Below are 14749 nucleotides of genomic sequence, written 5' to 3'. Positions count from 1 at the left end.
TTTAACAGTTCTTCCAGAATCAGGAAGAACGGCCTTATGCTGAGATTTGGTGGAGGGCTGTGTAGTCTGTATGTGGCTGGAAAGAGAAATGTAGAAATGTGACATTATGTAATTATCAGGACAAAAAGTAGGATATGAGAAAATGTAAATACAGAGGAAATCAATTCTCACAAAGGTGCAGCATGTTTGCTAAAAGCTGCTACAGCCTGCGCAGTTCTATATGTAACCACAGGGAGGTGCTGTGACAGGCAGTGTGGCCTTTCTAATAGAATAAGGGCTGGCAGCAGGGCGGCTGGTCGTTACCTGCCAGCAGGTGTTCTTGTGTTTTAGCTGGGATGTTTCTGTGTGAAGTAATGCACACTGTAGGCACATGTATGAATGAGTGGAGGGAAGGTAACCCAGGCCAAGGCGGCACTAATGGGCATCTTTACAGATTAGATACGTCACGTTTTCTCCACCGTGTCTGTATTTAACAACGTCATTCCAGTTTTCCTTACAGATTCACATCCAGCTGAGCAGGAAATTGTGATGCACTCTTTTGGAATTCATTGGTCTGATAGTCCTACTTAACTAGTCTGCAGCTGTTCAGCTTCTGTTGACTCACAGCTTTGAGCGTAACTCGTCTCCACCGTTTGTAAAATGGAGCTGTGGGGCAGGAGGGGCGGATGTGTGGCAGACATTTCTCCAGAACAGAAAGAAATGGAGGGAATTATATTTACCTTACAATATGTGTTATCGGTACATGTGTGAGTTCAGGGTGGTTATGGCCTTTGGGAAGGAACTGGAGGAAACTGAAGGAATAAATGTCCATCAGGGAGGGCAGCCGATGATTTTTTGTGTCTTGACTACACTCTGAATCCTCGCTCTATCCGCCTTAGTGCAGCTGCCGTACCATACCGTGATGCAGGGCGATGGCGTCTTCTGTGGATCTGTTTGCGTGGTATGCAAACTGGTGGGGGTCGAATTCTGGGGGGGAGGTAATCTTTGATGAGCTGAAGGACTAGTCTCTCAAAGCATTTCATGATCACCGGTGTGAGGGCCACGGGACGGTAATCATTCAGGCTGGAGATGGGAGACGTCTTTGGCACTGGGATGATTGTGGCTGATTTTAGACAGGATGGGATGGCTGCCTGATCCAGTGAGAGGTTGAAGAGTCTGGTGAAGATGAGGGTGAGCTGGTGGCCACACGCTTTTTGCACCTTGCCAGATACTCTGTCTGGACCGGCCGCCTTTCTGGGGTTCACTGCTAGGAGCACACGTCTGACATCGTGCTCTGTGACAGTGAGTGGAACGGTGCAGGAAGGTGAGGATGAGGATGGGAGCAGGGCTGAAGCAGATGAGCGCTGCTGTTGTGGTGTTTCAAAGCGGATGAAGAAGCTGTTTACTTCCTCTGTCTGCTGCTCACTCAGGTTTTCTGTTTTCACAGCCTCTGTGGTTGATGATGTCTTGTATTCTCTACCTTCCAAAGAACCAAAGCAGATCCTGTTTTTCCACACTTTTTCTGGAATGTGTTAACTGAGGAGTGACAAGTTCTGACATCCGAGTTCAGAGGTATCTGGAATGTGGCGTAAGTTTACAGCTTCACTGAAACACACTATTTTACAGAGGCGTAGCGTCGATATTTGAATTGAATTGAATGATGAATACTGAGAAAGAAATTCTTAGGAGGACATTAACTGTCTAAATACTGCTGTGATGTCACACAGGCGGTGTAGGACTGACGGTTTGTGTGGTGTGTGTTTAAATGAAATCACTTCCTGCTCTGCGCTTCCTGCATTTCACCACACTGAAAGCCCCTTATCAGCTGTTTGATCATTCATACTGACCGTGAGCATGAGGGTGTGGCTATTAATCCTTTTATTTTTTTCCTCTTACAGATGGAAGGTTGACTAAGTATCCAATAAAAATATCATTACTTCAAGCATCAGAAGACGTATTTTCCTTTTAAACAAATGTGCTTGGTTTGGAAGACAGGATGTGAATGGTCAACTTGTTGCTACAAATCCAAGCTTTAATAGATCAATCGAGCGAAATGTTGAAACACTGACACGCACAAATCCATCTGCTGTTGAGTAGCATGCAATAAGACGGCTAACATCATCCACGATTCTTACTTGTGAGTAAAGTACGTGACTAAAAGATGCTTTCTACAGAATGAGCCATGAGTTAAAGTGAGGCTGGTGCAGTTCGTCTGCCAGCTGAGAAAAACTCATGGCTGCAGTGCATGTGTGAAAACTGGCCAGCGTACGTTTGGTGGAGAGCAGCAACTATCCAGTTAGCAGGTCACATACTAACTGGGTGGTTGTTGGTTCGATCCCAGTCTGTTCCAGTCTACATGCCAAATATCCTTGGGCAAGATGCTAACCCCATGTTGCTCTCCGATGCGTCCATCGGAGTATGAATGTGTGTGATTGTTAGAAGAAGTGCTTAGAAAAAGTGAATGAACACGTTGTGTAAAGTGCTCAGATAGAGTAGAAAAGCACTATATAAGAAGCAGTCCATTCACCAGAAATAAAACTCACAAAATACCAGAATAATAATGGAAGCTGAACCAAAAGACTCAAAACAGCAACTCAGCTGAGATGGATGTTCTTAGGCTCTCCTTTTGTGGATGACCTGGTTTTTCTCTTGGCTTCATCAAACGATGACCTTCAGCGTACAGTGGAACAGTTTGGAGCTCAGAGGGCATTAGCATCTTCAAGCCTGAGACCATGGTTCTCAGCCAGAAAAGGGCAGAGTGCTAGCATGAAGTCAGCCTAAACTGTGGCCGTGAGCTCAGGGTTGTGACCGAAGGAGCTCTGGATACAAGGCACCAAAATGAGCTTCCTCGATGAGCAGCTTGATCATTCAGCAGGAATTCAAAGTACACCTAAATCTTTCACAAAGGAGCTGATTGAAGTGGTTTGCCTTTGGGCATGTTCAACTGGGAGGAGACCAAAAACAGAATGGACAGGCTGGAGAGATGATGCCTCTCAGCTGGCTTGGGAATGCCTCAGTGTCCCCCCGGAGGAGTTGTGTCCCTGATTAGAATCCTGACCCTGCAAGACCTGCTGGATAAGCAACAGAAGATGGATGGATGATGCCCCCAAAAGTTGATTCTGTTCATCTGGACGTAGCTTTTCAGTAGGAGAAACATTTCGTCACTCATCCAGGTGACTTCTTCAGTCTCAGCTGACTGCAGGTTTCCCCAATCTTGCAAACAGTACATTTGCATAATGACTGAATGATGATTGAGCATACATCAGGATGTATGGTTGGATGAAAGCCAGACTCAAATATGTTCCCTAAGATTTGTGCATTCAAATACACAAACACCCCGGGACAGTCGAGGATGCTAAGAGGTTAATAACTTTGGTCAGACTTGAACTGAACTCTTTAACAGCTCCAGAAGTGTACATTTTCAAAATGCACACACACGCACACACACACACACACACACACACATGAGCCACTAGTTAAGGATATGCGTAGTCCGTGTTTATTAGTTGACAGTTGGGTTAGTTCATCAGATACAGCTCAGCGCACAACGCAACAAGCAGTTACAACATCAGCACACCTCAATATTGCAGTAACCCCCTCCCACCCCCTCTGTATACATATGTGTGACTCCTCTTCTCCCATCCTCCCACTTTAACCTCCCTGCTTGATCCTGTGATACTGATTCATTGTGTTACTGACCACATGAGGATGACACTGACGTCATCATCGTAGCTGATTAGATTACAGCACTGTTGTTATTGTAAGCAGAATTATTATGCATAACTACATTTTTGTCTTTTTAAAGTGTTTTTTAATATTGTTGTTTTTTCCCCATACGTATAAAAAAGGCTGTGACAAAAACAGGCAGACAGACAGGGCTGTACAGCAGAGTCAGAGCAGAGAGACAGACGGACGGGAGTGGGGTCGAGGGCGGGGACACGTCCATCAAGGCAACAAGATGAGGTCGGACTTTGGATTATTGTACATGAAGGAAGACGAGCGTTTGCTCGCTGCTGTTATTTCACAATCAGCAGTGATTATTCAGCTCCAGATACGCAGTTCCCTGTCCATGAGTTCACTCTAGTTTTCTCTAGCTCGCTTGTAGTTTTTCTTTTGCAGGAAAATCCACTGAAAAGACCAAAACCAGTGCTGGATGTGGGCTCACTTTTTGTCTGGAAACTGTGAAAAATCTAGTTTTCTGTAGTAGGACTTGTTTTTTGACCCCTGAAGTGAGCATTGAGGGGACAAGACGCCCTGTCCTAAAATGTAGGACAGGCCTGTCACTGAGTCACAGACTTCTATACAGCCAGAGGAGTCGCCCCCTGCTGGGCTTTGGGAAGAATGCAGGTTTGAGGCACTTCTAGGTTGACTTCACCTTTTTGAGGCCCAAAAGCTACATCCATCCTTTAGATGTAGTTTATGGTCACACAGACACACAGTAGAGATCCAGTGATGTAATTCCCTGCTTCCCAACAAATGCACTGCTCCTGCCTGTTTGAATTCATTTGTGGCCCAATGAGCAAGTGAAAATAAAAGTAGGAATAATACCTCAGAGCCACAGATGGAGGGAAAACCCATTCACCCTCCTGCAGTCACAAACACTCACTACAGCGCAAAATACGAATTCAACTATAATGAGAATTTATTTGCTGGATAATAATGAACTTTGTTTTTATGGGAAACTATCATTTTGGAAGGTTGTTTAAAGTTTTATGTCTACAGTAAGTGGTTGTTGGTTTTGGTCTTTTCTGCTTGGTTTATCGCTTCGTCGGGTTTGTCTCTCTGCTCGACAAACTGTAAGAATAAGCGTCAGCTCTGGGTCCGAACACGGGGCTCCCTGTGTGTAATCCTGCGTCACATATTTTCATCAGATTGATTTTTTTTGATCCGCATCGGCATCAGTGCAGCGTGTCCAAGGCAACGAAATAAACCCTCTGAGCTCTAAAACTGTTTCCAGTGCGGGTCCATCCAGAGAACATCATCTCACCCGCTGCCATTAAACAGCTCAGCGAGCTGTAGAAACATTTATGACATAGCTTTTTAATAATCAGTATTATTTGCTGCATTGCTACGCGCTATAAAGAAACTGAATGAATGAAGGGGAGTGTTTTTCTCTCTACGGTTCTAATCTTCTCTAAACGTCTCGAGGCTACTGAGCGACACGAAAGGAAAACCTAAGATTAGACGATGGAGGGGAGGGTGTTGATACAAAATACAAGTACAAAATCAAACAGAGCAAAAGATAAAAAGACAAACTGCAATTCAATGATTTTAGAGAAGAAGCAATGGAAATAAAAAAACTGACAATCTCAAGGTTCTATTTACATTCAGGGAGCGATTACATCTGATCCTCTTTCTCCTCCGCCTCCTCCCTCGCTCCGTCAGAGGGTCCGTTTTGCTACAGAGGACCCGCCATGTGGGCCTCCACTTCATGTGTTCATCAGTATGTGTGTGTGTGTGTGTGTGTGTGTGTATGCATAGGAATTTTTCAATCATATTCAAAGGCAGCCCTGAAACATCTGAAGCAGTGAACTGTGCGTCTGCTGGCCATTTACAGGGTATAATGGACGTTTGCAGAAACTGCAACGCTGAAAACTTTTACACATGAAGCTGCGTCTGAGGAGAGATGACTGACAGGAAGAGGGAGGAGAGGAGGTTCATCTGGACTCTCTTAAGGCAACAGAGCTCCCCTCTCTGCAGGTCAAAGGGCAGGGATGGAGAGCAAGCACACACACACACACACACACACACACACACACACACACACACACACACACACACACACAGCGTAACAGTCTCGCTCTTTAACTCAAATATCAATGAAATGCTTTAGAAATGCCTGGAAGCTGGCATGCATCTATAAATAGCAAAAACCGTTCCATGACGCATGCATGCAAACTCAGATACATACGTTGGTAACAAAAACACATAAATATAAAAAATCTACATATAAAGATGTTAAGGAAACAAAAAGTGATTTGGTCCAAGATGAAAGATGAAAAACTCCCAGATGTTTGCTTTTTCTTTGTGACGCTCTCCCATAAATCATCTCCGTCTCCTGGGCTGAGCTGCACCAGCTTCTCTAAGTTTCTATTTAAAGTCTAATTTTACTGCGTCATGTGCAAACACCACTCTAAGGTAAAAAGTCAAAGAGTAGCTTTGTCCTGGTGGACAGATGGAGCAACCAAGAATCAGACGCAACACTCTGAGCCATGAAACTCATTTCCTTATGAGACTGAGACTGGTTTCACTTTAAGGCCATCTCAGCGAGTCCCAGCTTAATTTGCAATTACATTCATCAAATCAGGAAAGATTTTAGTAAACAGTAAATTGTTTGTGCCCAATTAGAAAGCTTTCCATCGTGTAAACAAACCACAACATGGTAACTACAAACCTGGTGAAGTCCAGATAAATCCAGAGATGTATGTCAGTCTGAACGGCACCGAGTTAGACCCAAAGAACGTCAGAGGAAGCTCCACCTGCAGCCGCTCAGGTGACTTTCTAGTTTGAGATATGCTGAGGTGTCAGAACTCGTCATGAAGGGTACGGAGAGGACATCAGAAGCTCAAACTGTATTAGCTAAAATGCACAGAGAATGGATCCTTTATCAGAATTAGTATTAATAAGCTGTATTATTTTATTTTTGTGTTTAAGCTGATATTCACCGTTAGCCAATCAGCTGTCTCTTGGTTCTTCCAGAGCTCCGAGCAGACTAGCAAACTGTTTGCTTTGTAGTCACTGACTACAAAAAGTTAGTCCAGAATTTTAAATATTCATTAATAATCCTACATAAGAACTAGTCTGTGTTTTAAAAATGTATCCCTTTATTATGAATTTAATTGAAGTTTCATAGCTCTTAAACTGTCTCCATGTACTCATTTGGGTGTTAATCTATGTGAGTAGTTACTGACATGTGAAGCTGAATCCGATGCTGCAGACCAGAATAACACTCGCTGCGTTTCTTCGGCGGGCTACGCGTCCCGAACGCCATCTCAGTTGTTACAAAATCAGAAGTTTTACATGTTCAGTAACAATCCTGCAAGCAGACTGAGCTCATGTAACCTGACTCAGTGAGCTCAGGAGCAGCTGGTGCAGCTCTCGCCCTCACCTCACTCAGTTTGTTCGCTCATACGAGTTTCTAATCACGCGGTTGTATGTGTGTGTGTTTTTGTGTGTGTTTGTAAACTGTAAACAGCTTCACTGCATAAACCAATGGAATGTACTGACATTGTGTGTGTGTGTGTGTGTGTGTTTTGGCCATGTGTGTCTCTAGCTGGGCCGGTTTAGGATGCTCGACATGGAGGGAGCGACGGGGGGAGGTGGGACTGCATTAACGGGGGAGGCGGGGCCCGAGCTCTCGTTGCCGTGGGGAACAGATGCCCGGCCGCTGTACTGGCCGATGAAGGAGCCGTCCTCGTTGAACTGGATGTCCACACTGTCCCCGTATTCAGCCAGAGAGTCGACGCTGCCCATCTTACTTTCCTCCAGAGACTGCTGGCTGTCCGAGCGCTTCTCATCGCCATCGCTGGAGGACGGCACAGAGACTCAGTGTAAATTCTCACAGACAAAAAAGTGAAGTCTGATAAATGAAGGAACATGCTGCGTAGCATCACACGGACACGGTGACGTCATAACCGTGTCAAATTTGTGAAATATGTCCCAAACTGAAAATGGAAAGAAAGAAACTGCATGGGTGTAAGTACATCCTCTTTAACAGTTCATGTTAAGGAGGATCAAGTTATTATAAGTATTTAAATAAATTTAAAGTATTTAAATAAAAAAATGGAATGATATAAAATAAATAATTTAAAAAATGCAGAAAAGACAAATATGAAATAACATAATATAAAATAACACATGAATAAAATGTTAATAAAATTCTTCCTGGTGTTCAAGGACTGCAGGCTGATTATGCAAATGATTCCTAATTACACAAAAAATCAAAGAAATGCACACAGAATGAAAAGTTTCATTAAATCTAAACAGCATCTCGACACAAACACACAAACACACATGTGAGTGCTACAGAGGGGTGAAGTGTCCTACCTCTCCAGGGATCTGCAGGCAGAGCATTGAAGGGAGAAAGAAAAGTGAATGAAAGGAAGCAGAGCTGCGAGCATGACGAGCTGCACGCTCAGATGAACCCGTCAAACTCGATGTTTCAGAAACAAAACAAAGTTTCATAATATGATTTACTGCAGGGATATTATCACTGTTTATATAAAAACATACTGTATATAACTGATCTCATTGTTGACATGAAGGATTTTTGTGCAAAAACTAAACAACACACTGACTCAAATCGTAGGGTCGCTCTGTGTTTTGTGCTCTTGCTGTAGTTTGTACCTGCAGGGCCACTGTAGCACTTTGTTCTGTGTGGAAGCAAATGCATTTCAAGCATAGCCTGTAATCATGAGTGACATTCAAAAAGGCCCACCTGTATTCTCCAAAGGCTTCATCTTTCATTGGTCGAGCTTCAGAGTCCACCTCCTTACTTTCTTTGTCCTTCACTGTGAAAAAAAGAAACCTTTAACTCTGCGTTAGAGTCTGTGTGAGTCAGAGAGTGTGAGTCCAGCTGCGCACCGCAGCGTACCTGCATATTTGCCGCCCTTGCTGCGTTTGATAAGGCAGAGGATGAGCAGTATGAGAACCAGCAGCACGATGGCGCTGATGAGTCCAATCAGCCAGCCTTGGGTGGCGAACCTGCCGGTTATCTCTGACGGCACTGAGAGAACAGAGACAGACTGTCACAGAAATGTTTGGAATGATGTCTGTGAAGGTTCTCAGTCATCCAGGTCATCGTAGTCTAAGGAGCTTGGAAAGAAAAGCGTCTGGACTTCTTTAAGTTGCTTGAAGACGTTTCACCTCTCATCCGTGAAGCTTCTTCAGTTCTAGGATCAAATGGTGGAGAGTCCCAGATTTAAGCTCTGTGGGAGTAACCCACCGAGAGGGACAATGGACCCCCTAATGATCCTCTACCTAATCACACGAGCCAAGGTGTGAAAACAGGTGTAGGTCCCAATCAGCCAAGGTTTCGAGTGAGCTCATTGTGAAACTTAGCCCCATCCTAACATGTGATTTCCTGAGGTCAGATGGCCCAGGAAGCATCTGGGAAGGATCTCAGAACTGGATTATAGATGGCAGACAGGTGGTGTCTCCACCATTTGACGCTAGAACTGAAGAAGCTTCTCGGATGAGAGGTGAAACGTCTTCAAGCAACTTAAAGAAGTCCAGACGCGTTTGGAATTATGATTTTCACACAGGTAGCGAGATTAGCCCGCCTGAAAACTCCACAGTGCTGGTCCCAAAAAGTTGAATCTGTTCATTGGACGTAACGTTTTCAGTGGGAGAAACGTTTCGTCATCATCCAGGTGACGTCTTCAGTCTCAGCTGACTGCAGGTTTCCCCAATCTTATAAACAGTACATTTGCATAATGACTGAAACCAGCCCACTGAAGGAACAATGGGCTGGGAGGTCAGTTCCTTGATCATTAATATGCAAATTCTCATGACCATTGATCAACAACTACTGATCAAAGCTCATTGATCAATGGTCATGAGTCCCATTCACAGAGAGTTGGGGAATGGCTGCAATCACAGCATTGTAAGATGGTGACAGATGTACCCTTAGGCCCCTCCTCGATTCAGAGATGGTCTTTCCCTTTTCACGTAAATGGCCTCCTTGACTCCGCCCTCAAACCAGCGTTCCTCCCTGTCCAGGATGTTACATCCTCATCCTTGAAAGAGTGTCCACTGGCCTGTAGGTGTGAATGGACTGCAGAGTCCTGGCCTGACGAGGTGGCTCTTCTGTGATGTGACATCCGCTTCACCAGAGGTTGTTTACTTTCTCCGATGTATAAATCCTGGCAATCCTCCAACCAGATCAAAGCTCCAGGTCGAGCTTTGTTCAGAGAATTTGCATACTGTACTGTTTATAAGATTTGGGGAAACCTGCAGTCAGCTGAGACTGAAGAAGTCACTTAAATCAGTGACGAAGTGTTTCTCCCACTGAAAACGCTACGTCCAGACGAACAGAATTAACTTTTTGGGATTTACTTACCTGGATGATTGAGCACGCATCAAGATGTCGACAGTGCTAGATTTGTGAATCTGTGAAGATTGTGGCATCAACGTCTACTACTCTGCATACTTACGTGGTTCCACGGTCTTTGCCTCGCCTTGCCAATAAGTGGAGTTTCCATGCATGACCCTCAGGTGGTACTGAGCTCCTGGTTGGAGGCCCGTCAGCATATAGAAACCCTGCGTAGTGTTGACCTGTTCTGACTTCTCCCACCCACCACCTCCTGCAGCCACACGGCAGAGAACAATGAAACATATGAAGAACATATGATGAAACAATCCTAAAGCTGTTCCTCCTCTCATGTAATGAACTGTCTCATCTGATTCTTCTGCTCTTTCTAATAATTCTGCTGTGATGTTGATCCAGAGACGCTGCAGAAGCAAAACAGTGTGAAAATTCATATTCAAATCACTGGATACGCATGAAACATCAGAGAGTCGTGACAGTTTAATCTACTTGTGATCATCATAACAAGTTGGGAGCTGTTTACTTGTTCTTGGTTCACTGCAGGTTCTTCAGGCTCGTCTCACTTTGGATTGAACCATTAATCAGGCTGTCATGTTCTCAGACCAAAGTATAACTTCGAGAGAAAAAAGCCTTAAAAGTTTATTTTTTGGACATTTGAGAGTTTTTTCAGATTTGACTGTTGAGCCTCCGCATGCTGTTCTTCAACACTGAAGTTTAAACCTCTGTTCGATCATTTAGAGTCAGGAGCTTCAAAATAATTGGTCGAATCACCGCCGGGAACTGTTATCAAGATTGGCTGTGCAGACTTTGAGAAGGATTCAGACATGTTTTCCTTCCTTACTCTCCAGCTCCTTTATTCCTCTTTCTAAGAGTCATTGTCCACACATGCTCACAGACCCCCCCAAACTTCCTCTCCCTGCAAGCCGTCCTGTCCTTACCGCTCTTCTTGAGGTATTGGATGTGGAAGCCGTGGTTTCGGTTTCTCTCTCCGGGCACCCAGCTCAGGTTGACTGATGCGTTACCAGAGGTTACTGTGATGTTTCTCGGAGGCTCTAGAAGGCAGGGGGGTGGAGAAAACAAGGTCAATTTGAGAATTTGGTTTTATTTCACTAAATAAAGCCGAACACTAAACAGTGTGAGGCAGAATTCTGAAGTTTCACCTCCATCAAGCAGAGTGGCTCCCCTGCGTGTGATGGGAGGGCCTTGTCCAATCTTTGTGCATGCTGTTACTTTGAAGATGTAATGGCTGTCGGGATCCAGGTTGTCCAGCGTGATGTGCTTTACTGTGGGGTCATTGACATTCAGTATCTCCACAGGACTGTTTTTGGTTTCCACCTCTACAGATGAAACACAAACCAGGCAGAAAAACATGACTAAGAACGCCTGGCGGCCAAACGCTGTTCCCAGAAAGTGAAATAAATAAAACTTAAACAGGGACAAAGAAAAAAATTGAAATCTGAAGGAAACACTAGAAAGTAAAGTTACAACAGAATTCAAGGATGAACAGAAAAACCATGAGAAAAGTCACAATCGTTAAACTTCATCTTATTTTCATGACGCAGCCAGGATCAGACCTTACCCCGTTGGTACTGCACTATGTATCCCAGCAGAATGCCGTTGGTCTCAGCTGGCGGGCTCCAGGAGAGAATCAGGGATTTTTCTGTCGGGCTTTCAAACTCCAGAGATGCAGGAGGACCAGGAACTGCACACACAGAACAGTTCCAGATGAGGTTTGTGTAACTTGAGAACTGATCCTGAACTCTTAGACACGAGGGAAGAAAGTTCGGTTGACTTTATTCTGTCTGAATGTCAAAGTCCGCTCTGATATGAATGTCGTGTCATAAGCTTTTGGGTCAGGTGCAGAGGTTGCAATGGGCTGGAACAAGAGCAGCATTCTGATACCTTCAAATAATTGGTAATTAAATCAGACAGCTAACTTACTACACAATGCTGCTCAGATCAGCTGACCTTTGACTTGTGGAACCTGTCAAATCGCACTTCGATCCGTGGTCACATGACCCTCAAACAGCAGCGTTTGGTTGAAACTCACCTCCCTCCGGCGTGTGGAAGTGGTGCGGCGGGGAGCGAGGACTCTCCCCTTTGCTGTTAAACGCAGTGACCGTCAGCTCATACTCAGAAAACAGTCGCAGTCCCGTCACCTCCGCTGAGGTCTTGCTATGGTCAACCTCCTCCACCTGCCAGCTGTGCTCGTCTGTCTCACTCAATTGTTTTGATCTTTCTCCTCTCTCCTCCTCATGTTGGGATTGTCTGAGAGACCTCCGGCTGCGTTCGGCCTTGGGAACCAGCCTCTTATAGTAGATCTGAAACAAGCATAGAGAAACATGAACACACTTTATGTGCTTTGATAAAGTTACAGCTGAAAATGAAATTAAAAAAATCAGAACACGATAAAAACTTTTATCAGCCTGTGTTTTCATCCATTATTCTACTAATCAAAGATGCCACTTGGGACTATTTTCTGGGGTTTGACTGACAGAAAGATTATAAAGTTTCTCAGTATTAAAGATGGGCAGAGGCTCAAAGCCAAAGTCCAATTAAATTGTTTGAAACATCGCACCAAGTAATAACCTTACATGAACAGAGGATTTAAATGTTAAGAGCATTTCAGTGATGTGAGTCAGGTAATTCAACTCAATGAGAAGTGCTACCCTGTATCCCAGCAGCCGACCTCGGACCCTCTGGGCTTTGTTCCAGCTCACTCTGATGGTGCTGTTCATCACGGTGGTTGAAACTCCAGTCGGCGCTTCCTCGGGCTCTGAGAGAAGCAGCAAGGCATGAACATAAGAAATCAGCACAGCAGCAATGTTATTTGCACAAACTCGCAGTTTATGACTGTGTGTGTGAATGTGTATTGATATCTTTGTGGGGACCAAAAGTTGGAAGTTTACTATACTTGTGGGGACCAACAGCCTTCATGGGGACCAAAATTCTGGTCCTCGCAAGTCTGAAGGCATTTTTAAAACTAAAAAAGGTGGTTCTAGTGTCAGGGTTACAATTGGGTTATGGTTAGGTTTAGGGTAAGGGGCTAGGGAAAGCATTGTGTCAGTTACATGTCCCCACAAGATATGAATACGCGACATGTACATGTGTGTGTGCACGGTTTTCTGTCAGAGACAAACTTCTGAATTTCTGCTGAATTCATTACACTAGTAAATACCCATTGCTGCAGTACTGACTTGTCTGTGATTGTCAGGATATTTCTAAGCAATAAGCACGTGAACCTGAAATGATGAATAGTTTAACAGCATGTGTCTGTGAAGGTCCTCATTGATCCAGGTCATCGTAGTCTAAGGAGCTTGGAAAGAAAAGCGTCTGGACTTCTTTAAGTTGCTTGAAGACGTTTCACCTCTCATTCGAGAAGCTTCTTCGGTTCTAAGATCAAATGGTGGAGAATCCCAGATTTAAGCTCTGTGGGAGTAACCCACCGAGAGGGACAATGGACCCACTATTGACCCTCTACCTAATCACATGAACCAAGGTGTGAAAACAGGTGTGGGTCACAGTCAGCCAGGGTTTTGGGTGAGCTCATTGTGAAACCTAACCCCACCCTATCATGTGACTTACTGAGGTCAGATGGCCCAGAATGGGAGTGGCCGTTAAGGCGTCTGGGAAGGATCTCAGAACTGGATTATAGATGGCAGACAGTTGGTGTCATAAGCCCCGCCCTCTGTTCAAAGATGGTCGCTCACAGTGAACATAGATGGCTTCTTTCACTCTTTCAAACCAGAGAAGACAGATGTGTGAAGGAGTGACCTTTGACCTTTAGATGCCGATGGACAGCTGAGTCTTGTCCTGTGGAGGTGGCTCTTCTATGTTGTGCCATGCACTTGTGAAGTGGCTGTTTGGTCTCTCCAATGCAGAGGTCTGGGCATTCCTCGCTGCACTGTACAGCATGCACCACATTGTTAAGTTTGTGTTTTGGAGTTTTGTCTTTGGGATGAACCAGTTTCTGTCTGAGTGTGTTGCTGGGTCTGAAGTAAACTGGGATGTCGTGCTTGGAGAAAACTCCTAAAGAATGGCAAACAGTTATCCTTTGTGTCAAACTAGGGAAGACACAAAGGATAACTGTTTGCCATTCCTGGACTGTGCTGTGCGCATTGAGAAGAAAGCTCAACATTGAAGTTTACCGGAAGCCCACACACACGGACCAGTACCTCCTCTTTGACTCCCATCACCCTCTGGAACACAGACTTGGAGTAATTAGGACCCTACACCACCGGGCAGAACATGTTCCCTCTAAGCCTGAAGGGAAAAAGAAGGAACACACACATGTAAAGGAAGCACTTAAAACATGCGGTTATCCTATTTGGGCTTCATCAAATCAGCAAAGTTGCAGAGAAAAGAAGATCAGACACCAGCGAGGGAGGATAAGAAAGACAGACGCAACAACATTGTCATCCCCTCTGTAGCCGGTGTATCAGAGAAACTCAGGAGAGTTTTCTCCAAGCATGACATCCCGGTGCATTTCAGACCCAGCAACACACTTGGACACAAAGTGGTTCACCCGAACGACAAAACTCCTAAACACAAACTTAACAATGTGGTGTATGCTGTACAGTGTAGCAAGGAATGCCCAGACCTCTACCTCGGAGAGACCAAACAGCCACTTCATAAATGCATGGCACAACATAGAAGAACCACCTCCACAGGACAAGACTCAGCTGTCCGTCTGCATCTAAAGGTCAAAGGTCACTCCTTCGA

General features: G+C 44.7%; 1 protein-coding gene across 3 annotated transcripts in view; it reads right to left on the bottom strand.

Moving 5' to 3' along the window:
* Window positions 1-3455: 3455 nt before the first annotated feature.
* Window positions 3456-14749, bottom strand: part of LOC146365053 (neural cell adhesion molecule L1.1-like) — a 47821-nt gene continuing 36527 nt past the window's right edge. For 2 of the 3 annotated variants that reach the window (XM_084917983.1, XM_084917985.1), the window contains 10 exons: window positions 12697-12803; window positions 12078-12348; window positions 11607-11729; window positions 11188-11364; window positions 10966-11079; window positions 10134-10283; window positions 8573-8704; window positions 8417-8489; window positions 8026-8037; window positions 3456-7504 (listed from right to left, as the gene is read on the bottom strand). In XM_084917983.1, the coding sequence (XP_084774109.1) occupies window positions 7249-7504; window positions 8026-8037; window positions 8417-8489; window positions 8573-8704; window positions 10134-10283; window positions 10966-11079; window positions 11188-11364; window positions 11607-11729; window positions 12078-12348; window positions 12697-12803 (1415 nt within the window). In that variant the 3' untranslated portion in view covers window positions 3456-7248. The remainder of the gene's footprint in view (window positions 7505-8025; window positions 8038-8416; window positions 8490-8572; window positions 8705-10133; window positions 10284-10965; window positions 11080-11187; window positions 11365-11606; window positions 11730-12077; window positions 12349-12696; window positions 12804-14749) is intronic. The other variant, XM_084917984.1, reaches the window with a different exon arrangement.

The sequence above is a fragment of the Perissodus microlepis genome, chromosome 20, assembly GCF_051167445.1.
Source record: "Perissodus microlepis isolate ML-2025 ecotype Zambia chromosome 20, ASM5116744v1, whole genome shotgun sequence".
Lineage (NCBI taxonomy): Eukaryota > Metazoa > Chordata > Actinopteri > Cichliformes > Cichlidae > Perissodus > Perissodus microlepis.
This window is presented reverse-complemented; position numbering and strand designations above follow the sequence as displayed.